Source organism: Sapajus apella, unplaced genomic scaffold, assembly GCF_009761245.1.
Source record: "Sapajus apella isolate SASKATOON/1434 unplaced genomic scaffold, GSC_monkey_1.0 scaffold86, whole genome shotgun sequence".
Lineage (NCBI taxonomy): Eukaryota > Metazoa > Chordata > Mammalia > Primates > Cebidae > Sapajus > Sapajus apella.
In genome coordinates, this window is record NW_022437026.1 from 3990761 (window position 1) to 4003983 (window position 13223).

At 53.3% G+C, this 13223-nt stretch overlaps 1 protein-coding gene across 50 annotated transcripts in view; it reads left to right on the forward strand.

Annotated features, from left to right (window-relative positions):
• The window catches only part of CACNA1C (calcium voltage-gated channel subunit alpha1 C), a 703883-nt gene extending 691196 nt beyond the window's left edge, over positions 1-12687 (forward strand). For all 50 annotated transcript variants that reach the window (XM_032254241.1, XM_032254239.1, XM_032254246.1 and 47 more), the window contains 6 exons: positions 135-487; positions 2692-2820; positions 5799-5905; positions 6239-6342; positions 8166-8498; positions 10609-12687. In XM_032254241.1, coding sequence (XP_032110132.1) covers positions 135-487; positions 2692-2820; positions 5799-5905; positions 6239-6342; positions 8166-8498; positions 10609-10908 — 1326 coding nt within the window. In that variant the 3' untranslated portion in view covers positions 10909-12687. The remainder of the gene's footprint in view (positions 1-134; positions 488-2691; positions 2821-5798; positions 5906-6238; positions 6343-8165; positions 8499-10608) is intronic.
• Positions 12688-13223: the final 536 nt, after the last annotated feature.

The following is a 13223-nucleotide window of genomic DNA, read 5'->3' on the forward strand; positions in this document are numbered from 1 at the left end:
CTGCGCCTCCCCAAAGGAAGGCAGCCCGCATTCCCGGGCCCTGCATTCCACTGGCCTGGCTGTGCAAGCTGCTCTCTGGGAGGAGTGGACACTGAGGGGCTTCTCCTCCACCCACCTGTCCTTCTTGCCTACAGAGGGCAGGTGGCCTGTTCGGCAACCACGTCAGCTACTACCAAAGTGACGGCCGGAGCGCCTTCCCCCAGACCTTCACCACTCAGCGCCCGCTGCACATCAACAAGGCAGGCAGCAGCCAGGGCGACACAGAGTCGCCTTCCCACGAGAAGCTGGTGGACTCCACCTTCACCCCCAGCAGCTACTCGTCCACCGGCTCCAACGCCAACATCAACAATGCCAACAACACCGCCCTGGGCCGCCTCCCTCACCCCGCTGGCCACCCCAGCACGGTCAGCACTGTGGAGGGCCATGGGCCCCCATTGTCCCCTGCCATTCGGGTGCAGGAGGTGGCGTGGAAGCTCAGCTCCCAGAGGTAAGCGGGGGCTGGCCACCCTGCTCAGTCTTTTCTCCTTGTCCTCTGATCCCCTGTGCTCTAGCATGCACTGCTCTGACATGCTGGGATGGTGGGACTTCCCTCCCACCCTGGGCCCCTGCAGGGCTCCTCCCTGTCAGCATCAGCAGCTCCAGGGTTACCTGGTGGGGCTGAGAGAGGTGCCTAGTCGCGCTTAACTGTGCTGCTTTTCCAGAGTAGGACAGTGGCTCCCAGCCGGCGGCACAGCGCCCCAGCATGTCAGCTTCCTGACATGCCTGCCCTCCAGCTCAGAAAATAATAAGAGAAGTGGGAGCTTCTCACTAAACCCCTGGAAAAGTGTCCATCAAAGGAGCAGGCACCTGCCGCGGGCCTGCCCATCCCCCCAGAGGGCCCATTTTCAGGTGGCTGCATGCAAGCCCCTAGGGCCAGGCATTTAATTATGTCAGATGACAGGCGAGTTAAAAAGACCATCCCCTGTCTGCTTTCCTTTCTGCAAGCTGGCTGGTTTAGCCACCCAGAGGCAGCACTGGGGCATCCCTCAACTCATGAGGCCTGCACTGCTGCCTTCTGTGCTCAGGGCAGCTTGCTCAGCACTGGATTTGCTGCGCTGGCCTGAAGGGCTAGCTTTACATAGGAGAGGATCTAATCTGGGCATCTAGTCTTGGGGGCCTGCACTTGTTGTGGGGGCCTCACCCTTCTCTGCAACTCACTTCCCTTCCCCCCATAGCCTTTGAGGACTCAAGTACTGGATCCCCACACCACTTCTCCCCTGCTGGCCTCATCAAAGTCTCTGCTGAAGGAGGGCTCCATGTCCATCTTTAGCATCTCAGGGTGAATTAAATCCCTACCCTCTAAGGGCATTTTCCTGTGAGGCTTTGTTCTCTGTGACATAAGGGGTGAGAGATGTTTAGAGGAGCTGGGGAGGAGACCCTGGGAAATTTCCTTGTCCCCACAGATACATCTCTCCATGAAGCAAAACACACGCAAAGCACCCAGCACAGTGCCCAGCACACAGTCAGTGCTCATGAAATGTCGGTTCCCTCTGCCCACTGCAGACAGCACAAACAACAGGGCACCAAGCTTCAGCTTGGTGAAGAAGAGGAGCATAGCCCACATCCCAGCTCCCTTGTCCTCTCTGTCACAGCTCAAGGCTAAGGGCAGCTCAGGCCCTGGCATTGCTTGTGCTAAGGATGGGCCAGCACGTCCTGTGCCCAGGGGCCCCCAGAAGTGCTGTTACCTGCCTGCTGCCGCCCTGCACCTCCAACTCCTCCCCCGACACCATCACCAAAGCTCACTCCACTTCCCTCCACTCCCAATCCTCTTGGAGCTCCCACCTGTCATCTTTCCTTCCCACTGCAGGGTGGGTAGCAATCTGCAGGACTCCTTGAGAGAGAGAACTACTCCTACCCTGCCAGTGATGCTCAGAGCCAGGGCACTGATCTAGCACTCAGCTCTGAGAGGATAGACCACGATCTTTCTCTGATGCTCTCGGGGATCTGAGGATAAAGTGGGCCCAACATGCAAGGTCTACAGAAAGCAAGACAGAGGGAGGCACTGAGCTGAGCTAGACAGGAAAAGGAAGAGGCCTTGGTCCAGAGCTAAAGAAGGCACAGCCTGTGAGCATAAGACCCTGTCCCAGGAGGGAAAAGCACATCCTAGTGTGTGAGGATCTGGAGCTCAGGAGGGATTCTGGCTCAGCAGGGACTCAGGCTCACTGCCCTCTGCTCAGGAGAGCAAACCCCTCTAGGTAAGGCTTCCACTCAAAATAGGATGCCAGAGACTTCTCAGCTGTACCAGATGCCAAAGACCCAGGTGTCATAGCTGGAGTGAGTGGGGGGGCAGATTCTAAGGCAGGGCATGTGTCGTTCCAATTTCATAGAAAGGGAAACTGAGGCATGAGGTGTGCTAAGCAACTTGGACCAGAGGATAAGTGAATTGGGGTCAGGACTCAGATCTCCCTGGATCAACAGTAGACATCCTTCTCCCAAATGGGACTCTCACCCTAATCTTAATACTTCCATGGACCCATCAGCAATCACAGGAAAACAAGGCACCAGCAACTGTGTGCCTGTTCACATATGTATGCTTGTGTTTGTGCATGTGTGTATGCATGCATGTGTGTGCGTGTGTGATGCTTTACTTGCTGAAGGAAGGGGAGGAGGGTTGGCAGTTCCTGATGTTTTTCTTCTTCTTGGATATTGTAGGTGCCACTCCCGGGAGAGCCAGACAGCCATGGTGGGTCAGGAGGAGACATCTCAGGATGAGACCTACGAAGTGAAGATGAACAATGACACAGAAGCCTGCAGTGAGCCCAGCCTGCTCTCCACAGAGATGTGAGCTCTGCTGCCCTCTGCCAAGGCCAGCCCGGGTGTGGGAACAAATCTGGGGAGGCAGGGGCAAGTCCCTGAGATCCCTCCTCTGGGGCTGATTGGAGGAGGAGAGGAGATCACAGAGAAACACCTGCACAGCCTTTGTCATCTCCTTAGTGAAATGGGAGCCTCCATCTCTCTCTCTCTCTCTCTCTCACACACACACACACACACACACGATGCCCTTTTTAGCTTGACCTTTCCTTGCCAGAAAATTTTGTGAACATTGCTTCTTAAACCTTTTGGGCTGTAAGACACAGGCATAAATATATTTTCTGGTGAGACTCAGTGCTCACACACGTATATTGACAATTAACAAGTGTCTCAACACGTTGCTTATAATAAAGCTGCCCAGAAGAGGGCGCTGGTGGCAAACCTATGCCTGAGATCTTTTGTCCTTGCTGCAATTCTTAGAGTATTTTAGCTGCAGATCTAGATCCTTTAGAAGGTTGTGACATTCATTTGGTCACTAACAACTAGCCCTTAAAAGTGGGCGTAGCATAGCATAATAGAAACTATCAGAGTGCGTCGATGTCACAAAGGTAAGCCCTGTGTTGTGAAACACTTGCTTAATTGCCAACAGATGTGTGTATCGAGGGTGTCTCCCTGTGAAACGTCTTTAGGACTGAGTGACATCCACAGAAGTTTGAGACACATTGTTTCAGAAGCTTTTCTGGCATTTTTCACCTCAAAGCTCTGTCTCATCTGTTACTTTATTTGTGACTCACAACAGGCCTATGAGACAGGCAGGGCATATGTCATTCCAATTTCATAGAAAGGGAAACTGAGGCATGGGATTTTCCCTAGGGGGAAATGCCTGGGCCCTATAGGCTTGCACGCAGCCACTTGACAATAGGCCCTCTGGAGGGATGGGCAGGCCAGCAGCAGGTGTGCCTGCTCCTTGGATAGACACTTTTCCAAAGGTTCAGAGTTATTTTCTGAGCTGGAGGGCAGGCATGTCAAGAATCTGGCATGCTGGGGGGCTGTGTCACCTGCTGGGAGCCAGTGTCCCACTCTGGAAGAGCAGCACAGTTAAGCATGGCCAGGCACGATGCAGGGTATCCTCTCTCAGCCCCACCAGGGAACCCTGGAGCTGCTGATGCTGACAGGGAGGAGCCCTGCAGAGACCCAGGGCAGAAAGGAGGCACTCACCAACCCATCCCAGCATGTCAGTCCAGTCAGTTCCTGAAAGGACTTTAGAGTGAGGGAAGACTAGCCTTGCAGTCTTTTGAAGACAGGAAAGGTGTGGCTGGAGGAGGTGGGAGGGGGCACCAGGCCCCCCACTGGGGGGCGTGTGGGGAGATCAGCCGCCAGACCAGCACAGCGTGTGATTTCCTGGGTTCCAGTGCTTTCTGCCCAGGAACTGGATGGGAAGAGTAGCAGAGGCACCTCCTTTTCCCCTGGCATAGAAAAAAGAGTCCAGTGAGTAAGGAAAAACTTGTAAAGAGTCCCAACCAGCAACTCTTGACAAATTACTCGGCTGCCCTGTGCCTTCATGTCCCCATCAGCAAAATGGGGCATTGGGGGTGACAGACCTTCTACTTTTCTGACTCAGTGAAACGCAGTCAATGTAAAACCAAGAGAAATACCCGAAGCTCCTTATGAGAGCATATTCTCTAAGTTGATTTTTAGAGAATACAGATGAATGCCCGGCTGCCTGCCCTAGAAATCGGGAAGAGCATGTGTTTTAACCTATTTCAGTTCTTCTAGAATGCCTGGTGCACCAGGTGCTCTGTGAAGTCATTAAGAACCCAGTCTCCAACCTCAAGGAAATTCCACAAACTAGGAAACTAAGAGGGTCTCAGGGGAGGAAGATAACACAGTTTCTCACTAATTACCCCCAAGGGTACAGGTACAACCCCAAGGGGTACAGGCGTTCAGAGGATGTGGAGGGCAGGGTGACCTTAACAGGTACCATGCACAGGGTTAAACAGTAGCTGGGTCTGCAAGAGTGGGGGTGATTTGCATAAGAAAAAAATATGATAGGGAGGCCTTACCTAGCTGAGAGTAAGAGCAAGGCTTGAAGGCAAAATACTGCGGTCTGCACTCAGCCAGCATTCCTGCACATCTAAAAATTCCCCAAGTCTCTGTGCTGTGCCAAGAGCAGGCATGGAGTCATCCTCAGAGGTGTGGGGTGGCACCAGGGACCAGTGAGTCAGTGGTCTCATCTGGGAACGAGGTTGGAAGGCAACTGTGCTTCTCAGACTGCAGGCCGACCCAGCAGGGATTGTGAATCAAGACTTTAATAAAATAGAACAGACTAAAGTGGACTAGGACTCACCAGGGTGCAATGCATGCACTGAGGGTAAGCAAAGGGCATGAGGTTTCATTCCATCAGGTGTGGCTGCATGATGGGAAGGTGTCAAATCTACTTCTCATTGAGTCTCCATCAAAGGCCTGGAGGCCATAGAATAGATGCCCCCTGAGATCCCTCACAGCCCTGCTGTTCACCTACTGAGTGACTGTAGGGTGGCTGTAGGCAGCTGCTCATGTTCTCTTGTTGATGCGGTGGGGGTGGCAGAGCCGGGAGAAATCGGGGATGGGGATAAGTTTGGGCTAAAGTTGAGGGTCACTGGGGAAAACAGCATCAGTTCATACAGACACGGGAGCCAGGGCCGTTCCCCAAAAGAACTTCACCTGCCTAGGATTCTTTCAGCTTCCTTAACACCTTTGACCCTAGAGTCCCTTCATTTCCCCAAATCAGAACTGCAGGCCCATGAGACAGGCTGCAGGTGAGGAGCTGGCAACCCCCAGTGAGCAGGCCTGGAAGGTGCCAGGGGCAGGCCAGAACTTCTTGGGGTGGCAATTGACCTGCATGTAAGCACAAAGTGGGCATCCCTTCACTAAGGATCAGAGCAAAGTGCTTTCTGCAGATGCAGCTGTCCCTGTGGGTGGCCACTTCTCAGCTTCCAGGAGCAAGCCCCAAGAGTTCTCTGTTCCAGGCTCTCCTACCAGGATGATGAAAATCGGCAACTGACACTCCCAGAGGAGGACAAGAGGGACATCCGGCAATCCCCAAAGAGGGGTTTCCTCCGCACCGCCTCACTAGGTAAATGCACACCTCACTCTCCAGGGGTGGTCGGTGGTTACTCCCAAGAGGACACTGGTCAGGTACTCAGGGCAATAACCATGTTATTGGCTCAGACCAGCCTCTCACAGTGGGCTGGGTAGATTTCCAAAGCAAGGAGACAACATTCCAAAGGCAGGATGTGCAGGGATGAGCCCTAGAGAGATGCTTCAGAATACGTCTCAGATGAGGGGAGGGGAAAGGAGGAGTGTCCCGGGCCACAGTTACTGCTCCTGGCGCCCACCTGGGTGTGAACTGTCACAGGCCAGCATCCTGTTTTCTGCCCTGATCCTGGCTCTCTGGCTGACTTTGCAGGTCGAAGGGCCTCCTTCCACCTGGAATGTCTGAAGCGACAGAAGGACCGAGGGGGAGACATCTCTCAGAAGACAGTCCTGCCCTTGCATCTGGTTCATCATCAGGTAGCTTTTGGACAGGCCACTGTCACCTGCCAGCAGGCCAGACAGTCCCCAGGATGATGGACAAATCCTGAGGACATCAGTGGGTCTTGCCTGTCTCATGGCTGGCACATCCTGCCCCTGCCCTCAGAGCCACCTCATAGGGCCTCACACGCCTCCAGTGCAGGTAAAGGCCGCAGCGAGGTTTGCAGCATCGCAGGGTGGGGGCCTAGGAAGTGCTGGTGCACAGGAGCTCTTCCTGTCATCCTGAGGACCCACAGCTGTGGGCTCCACCTGAGCTTTTTCTTAGGCTGCCACAGATCCCACTGACTCCCCAGACACTGACTTATGCTGCAGGGCATTCAGGAAGATGTACTTGTACCTAGAGTTTGAACATACCTGGAAATTTCGCTGCACAAAAATCCATCCAGTGACATATAGAAGTGATTAAAGAACCCACCAGCCACATGGTCAAGAGTAGGGAATGACATCCAGGGAAATCAGGTCCAGGGAGATTCCATAAATGAAACTGTCTCTTGGCATGGCTGACTCCAGCCGAGATAGTGAAATCCAAGATGCCCGGACCAAACATATTTTAGTATCTTTGAACTTCAGTATTATCTGAGGCCAGTCTATTAACCCCAGACAAACTGAGTTTCCCAACATTCTGACCTTTTTAATGATATACTCTCTTATAGCATGGACGTATGCTTTAAATGACTTTTTTGTACCCAAAGGCATTCAACTGCTAATCAAAACTCACAGTCAGCGTGAGATGGCCAGTGTGGTCTTGCTGAGTTGAAAGGACTTCAGCCCCAAGAAATGAACTGGTTTTCTTAGCCTGTGTGTTGATTTCCACTGGGCTTTCCGAAATAATGAATATGGCCTTACACTTTTCTCAGATCCCCAGGGATCCAGGAGCCCCAGGCTGAGGACCACCATGGGCTGGGGCAGAAGGTGGAAGAATGTGGGGACACTATGTGTGCCATCTTAAAAGATTCCTAGTAGTCAGTTTTACCTATCTGTTCTTGTTATACTGACAGGCACGAAACTCTCCTCTTCATCTTTCTCCTCCTGTTCTCTGTGCCCCTAGAGGTGGGCACACACAGTGTCTCTCTCTCCCAGGAGCACATCCTATCAGAGCAGCTCGCCCTGCAGAGCCTCTGCCCTGGCAGGTCGTCATGGCAACAGCCAGGCAGGCCTGGTCCCTGCCCTCAGGATGCTCAAGAACATTCAGGGACAGAGGGCACACCACATGAATCTTGTAAGCACAATACAACACCAGATTTAACAATGGTTGAAAGATAACCTGAGCTAGAGACCGGCAGGGCATTATGAACAGCCCCGTTAACTGTCAGAACCAAAACCACAAATATCGGTTTTCCCGACTCTTTGTGAGGTGCAGAGGGCTTCCTCACAGACCTCACCGCACTTGAATCTCACACCAGCCCCGCAAGGCGAATGGATAGAGGGCGTTCGCTCTCTGGTTTTACAGACACGCAGGCCTCACCCTGTTCTCCGTCCTGTTGAGAAGAGCAAGAGAATAAACAGGTGACAGGGCCACGGCTAAAAGCAGGTTACCATGACTCCACCCAATCCCAGCTCGCAGAAGTTACAGGAGAAAGAGATCACTTCGGACCCAGATGGTGCTAAGATGTATTCTAAGATGGTTGAAAGTCATGCCAGGTTAATGAATAGGACCAGGAGGGGAAAACGATGGCATGTGAATATCAGGCTGGTGGAGCTAGCTAGACACAGCCCTACAAAGCAGTGGTTGCTCAGAAGCAGGGGCCTGCCTTGCTTGGGGTGGACCCTCCTATTAACTCATACTCCTTGTGTGTCCACAGGCACTGGCAGTGGCAGGCCTGAGCCCCCTCCTCCAGAGAAGCCATTCCCCTGCCTCATTCCCCAGGCCTTTTGCCACCCCCCCGGCCACACCTGGCAGCCGAGGCTGGCCCCCACAGCCCGTCCCCACCCTGCGGCTAGAGGGGGCCGAGTCCAGCGAGAAACTCAACAGCAGCTTCCCGTCCATCCACTGCGGCTCCTGGGCTGAGACCACCCCCTGTGGCGGGGGCAGCAGCACCGCCCGGAGAGCCCGGCCCGTCTCCCTCATGGTGCCCAGCCAGGCTGGGGCCCCAGGGAGGCAGTTCCACGGCAGTGCCAGCAGCCTGGTGGAAGCGGTAAGTGACTCACGGACAGGTGGGGGGAGAGGCCCAAGGGGCAGCAAGGGGACTTGGCATGTGGAGCTGAGAAGGGAGCACCTGGCTCTTTCCAAATTCATTGCAGTCAATATCTGAGCAGAAAGACCCACCCCGTCAGGGCTGCAGGAGGGCTGGTGTGCAGAAAGCCTTGCCCACACGAGATGCCACGGGCTCTCCTGAGGCCAGGCCCACTGCAGAGGGTGACAGAAATCACTGAGCAGCTCGTCCCAGCCATAGACCTGTGTGCTGCATCTGTTCAACACGCAAATGTGAGCTTGGCTGCCCTTCTACACAGACAGGCCAGATCCAAGGCGCTCAGGCCTGACTATCCATGAGAATCACCTGGGAGCTTTGGAAATGCGGACAAATTAACTGATAGTTGTTAAAGCTCTTCGATGATTGTGATGCATAGCCAGGCTGGGAGACACTAGTCTAGAACGAGAGAGCTTTCAGAGAGCTTTCTAGTGCAATCCTGGCGCCACATTATTAGGGACCTTTGACACATTGGAACAAGGCCAAAAGAGGACGACCAGAATGGCAAGGTTCCTAGACACCATTTCCTAGGAGAACCAGTTCAGGGAATTGGGGAAGGAAACCTGGAGAGAAGGTGACTGTGGAGGGTGCGATGCACCTCTCACACCTGCAGCAGGAGGGATGGGGAGAGGTGGCAGAGTGACTGGCTCAACCCACCAGCAGGCAGATTTCAGCTCACATGAGGAAGACCTTCCCAACTGGCCTCTTCCAAAGTGAGAGGGGTTTGCCTGAAAAGTAGTGAACCCCATTACCGGACATAGCCAAGCAGAGGCTGCATTCATCTGGACATCAGGCTGTCGGCAGGAGGTGGGGGAGTTAAACTGGTATTTCCTGTGGCCTTGGCCATCCTTCATTCATTTCACAGACCTCCCCTGAGTGCCTACCATGTGCAGGCGCTATTCTAGGTACAGGGACACAGCTAAGAAACACAGCTTCTGCTCTCATGAGCTAACATTGTGGTGAGGAGAAACAGATAATAAACACACACACATATAACACATCAGGAAATTCAGGAGTGCCAAAGAAAAACTAAGCAGGGTAAGGAGAGAAGGAGCAAGACAAACAGATGCCTGGGAGGAGTGAGTGCCAGGCTGCACTCAGCTGCCTTCCACCTTCTGACTCAGGAGCCAACTTTCCTATAGCTGGGCACTATGCAGCCGGTAAGGAGGACAGAGAAGTTTGGGGGTCCCCTGGTGGCCCTTCCCAGCAGAAGCAGGGCAGGGGCATGCACGGTGTTTGCACATATACCTCACCCCTGGAAAAGCAGCAGCAGGCAGTGGGCAGAGGGCCTGTCTCGACAGTTTCACCAGGGAGAATGCTTTCTCTGAAAGAATAGTATAAAGGCTCTGTGGGTGTCAGAAAGGAGAGAGGCAGGCTGGGGTCTGCTGACGAAGCAGCAGGGCACCCCCGCCATCCCCGGGCCCCTCTGTGAGCCAAGCCTACTCTGGTTTTTGTTTTGGTTTGGTTGTCTGTTGAGACAGGTTCTTGCTCTGTCACCCAGGCTGGAGTGTAGTGGCGCAATCACAGCCCACTGCAGCCTGGGCTCCTGGGGTCAAATGATCCTCCCACCTCAGCCTCTGGCCTTGCTACAACCGCAGGCACGCATCACCACACCCAGCCAAATGTTTTTAAATTTTTTGTATAGACGAAGTTTCCCTATGTTGCCTGGACCATCTCAAACTCCTGGGCTCAAGCAGTCCTTCTGCCTGGGCTTCCCAAGGTGCTGAGTGACAGATGTGAGCCACAGTGCTGGGCCATAAGCCAGGTCTTCATATATTTGATGACAGTGTTTGGCCAGCCCAGCCAAAATTCTCTCCTCTGGCCTGGACGTCCCTAATTCTTTTGGGAGATGCTCCATCTCTTCTTGTTCCCTGTGGGTGCCACTCCCAACACAGACACACATACACGCACACACACGTGCACATGCATGCGTGCACACACGCACATTTCCCCAAGTGACCCACCAGATACCCCTGGCTCTAGCCCTCAAGAGAAGAGCTGGGCTCCAAGAATAACGTTCCTTTGGTTCTCCATGGCTCCCATCCGGCGTCTCCAGGTCTTGATTTCAGAAGGACTGGGGCAGTTTGCTCAAGATCCCAAGTTCATCGAGGTCACCACCCAGGAGCTGGCCGACGCCTGCGACATGACCATAGAGGAGATGGAGAGCGCAGCCGACAACATCCTCAGCGGGGGCGCCCCACAGAGCCCCAATGGCGCCCTCTTACCCTTTGTGAACTGCAGGGACGCGGGGCAGGACCTAGCCGGGGGCGAAGAGGACGCGGGCTGTGTGCGCGCGCGGGGGCGACTGAGTGAAGAGGAGCTCCAGGACAGCAGGGTCTACGTCAGCAGCCTGTAGTGGGCGCTGCCAGATGCGGGCTTTTTTTTATTTGTTTCAATGTTCCTAATGGGTTCGTTTCAGAAGTGCCTCACTGTTCTCGTGACCTGGAGTTAACCGGAACAGCGTCTTCATTCATTTCTGTTGGGACAAGACGCGGAGCCTGGGTGCGCGAGCCGCCCTCCGGGAGGAAGGCGCCCGGCTGTGTCCGCAGACGCGGGGACAGGAGGCGGCGAGGGTCCCGGGGCGTGAGGAAGGCGCCTGCCCTCCCCAAGCCCGCAGGCCCCGGGACCGGCAGCGCCTCTGTGGGGAGAGCACCCCGGCTTCCTGCGCGCCCTCACCAAAAGGACCCTACAGCAAACGGGTGTCTTTCGACTCTGCTTGTAGAAACCATTTGCACATATTCTGTACGAGCCTGCTGTCTCCCTAGAGCCAGGGCCCTGCGGATTTGGAGAAGGGAGCCGGGCAGGACTTCCAGGAGGACCCCGCCCGGGCCCGGAGAGGGAGGAGGAGGCCGCCAGGGGCGCGGAGCTTTGGGGATGGGCGTCCGGCCGGCGGGGGTGCGGCTCACTTCGACCCGTCCCCATCCACCCGCGACGGGATCGCCCCACAGGCACAGGCCACGCCGGGCTCCCGGCCCGCCGCCGGCCCGCAGGCAGCGCAACGGAGGAGCTGCGCCGCAGGGAAGGGGCCGCCGGCTCCGCCCAACCAGGTGGTGCTGAGCTTCCGCTGAGCGCTCTTTTGTTTTGTGGTTTGACACTTTTCTTGACAGCATGTTGCAGTTTTCGATTTTTTGGATTTTTTGTTTTGTTTTGGTTTTGGTTTTGGGTTTTTTATTTTTTATTTTGTTTTCCCAGAGGGAAGGGAGGAAGAAGAGTGTTTACAAAGTCTTGTAGCCCCCTCACCTTTCTGTTTTCACTTTTGCCAACGTACATCGGGTTTGGTTTTCTTGTGTTATTTAAAGGATTGTCGTTTCCTGTTCTCACGGAAGTTCAATAGAAGCCGCTGCAGGAGAGTTTTACCATCCATTGTGTATGCCCAATAATTTGTTATCATTTCCTTAGGTAGTAACCTATTTTTGTTCTGGTTTAGTTCGGTTTTCTAATGGAAAGGTAATTGGCAATGCACTTGATGTGGTCTTGCACATGTGGGTGATAGAGTTGGGTTCCTTTTTATGCTGGGTGTACAGGTGGGTTTGCGAGAGAGGAGCATGCTCGAGAGACTCTGTGAGTGTGCGACGCGTGTGTGTGCGGTGGGTTGTCTGTGCGCATATGTCCTACCTATGTATATGCACCCACACCATATGCCCGCGCACACCAGTGGCTACGCAGTCCCCCCTTTCTGGTTTAACTGTGGGAAGCTCTGAATCTGGGGCCATTTGAAAGCAAAAACAAACCACTGTCTCTGCTTCTGAAATGGGAATCAGTAACCCTTTGCATTTTCTGTCCCACAAGATATGCAAAAACAATGCAATAATATTCATTTAAAAATACAATTGTGAGTTGTGTTGGCATTAAAGCTGTATTTAAAAAAAAAGACACAGAAATTTAAGGGAAAAACACAAGAAGGCATTTTGCTTCAATATATTCCGTGTAATGTTTTATTGCATTGATAATGTTTCTGTTGAAGAAACCGTTATACTTGAATTCAGGTCAGTTTCAGTATTTTTCAAATATTTTTTTAAAACTGAATTGCAATTGTGCCAAGCGAATATAATGAACTGAATTAAGTTGGTTTTTGGATTCACTTCTTGTATATTTTGCTGCATGTAAAGTAAATCATTTTGTATTTGAAGTGTGACAAGCTTTACCTTTGAACTCTTAAGTGCTTTTCTATATGTGGTTGGGGGAAAGGGAATGAGTTCTGTTTAATTTGCACAACGAGCAAAGGTATCACCAGTGTAGTCATTATTCTGCTCTCCACAAACAGGTTTGGACATTACTGTTTTGCATATCTTGTGTTCGCTTCCATTTCCCTCAGTTTTTCCAAAATCATTTGCTGGGTTTGTTCGTACCGCCTCCTGCTGTGAGACCAGAACCTATTTTATTCCAGTCTTCACTGTGTCCTCCCTGCTCTGGTCCTCTGATTTGGTACTTCTCCAAGAACAGTCCTTCGCTGTGAGGCGTAGGGAGGCACTCTGACCAGCCCTCAGTCTCCGGGCTGGCATGTGCATCCCTCATGGAAGAGGTGGCTGGCTTGCCCTTCACTCCCACCACTCAGACTTTTCTTGTTGGGTTCCTTAGAAAAGTGTACACTCACCGGGAGGATGAAATTAAAGTCAGGCTGCTTGGAGGGAGGGGCATCCTCACTTCAGGAATCTGCTGTATTCAAGGTGG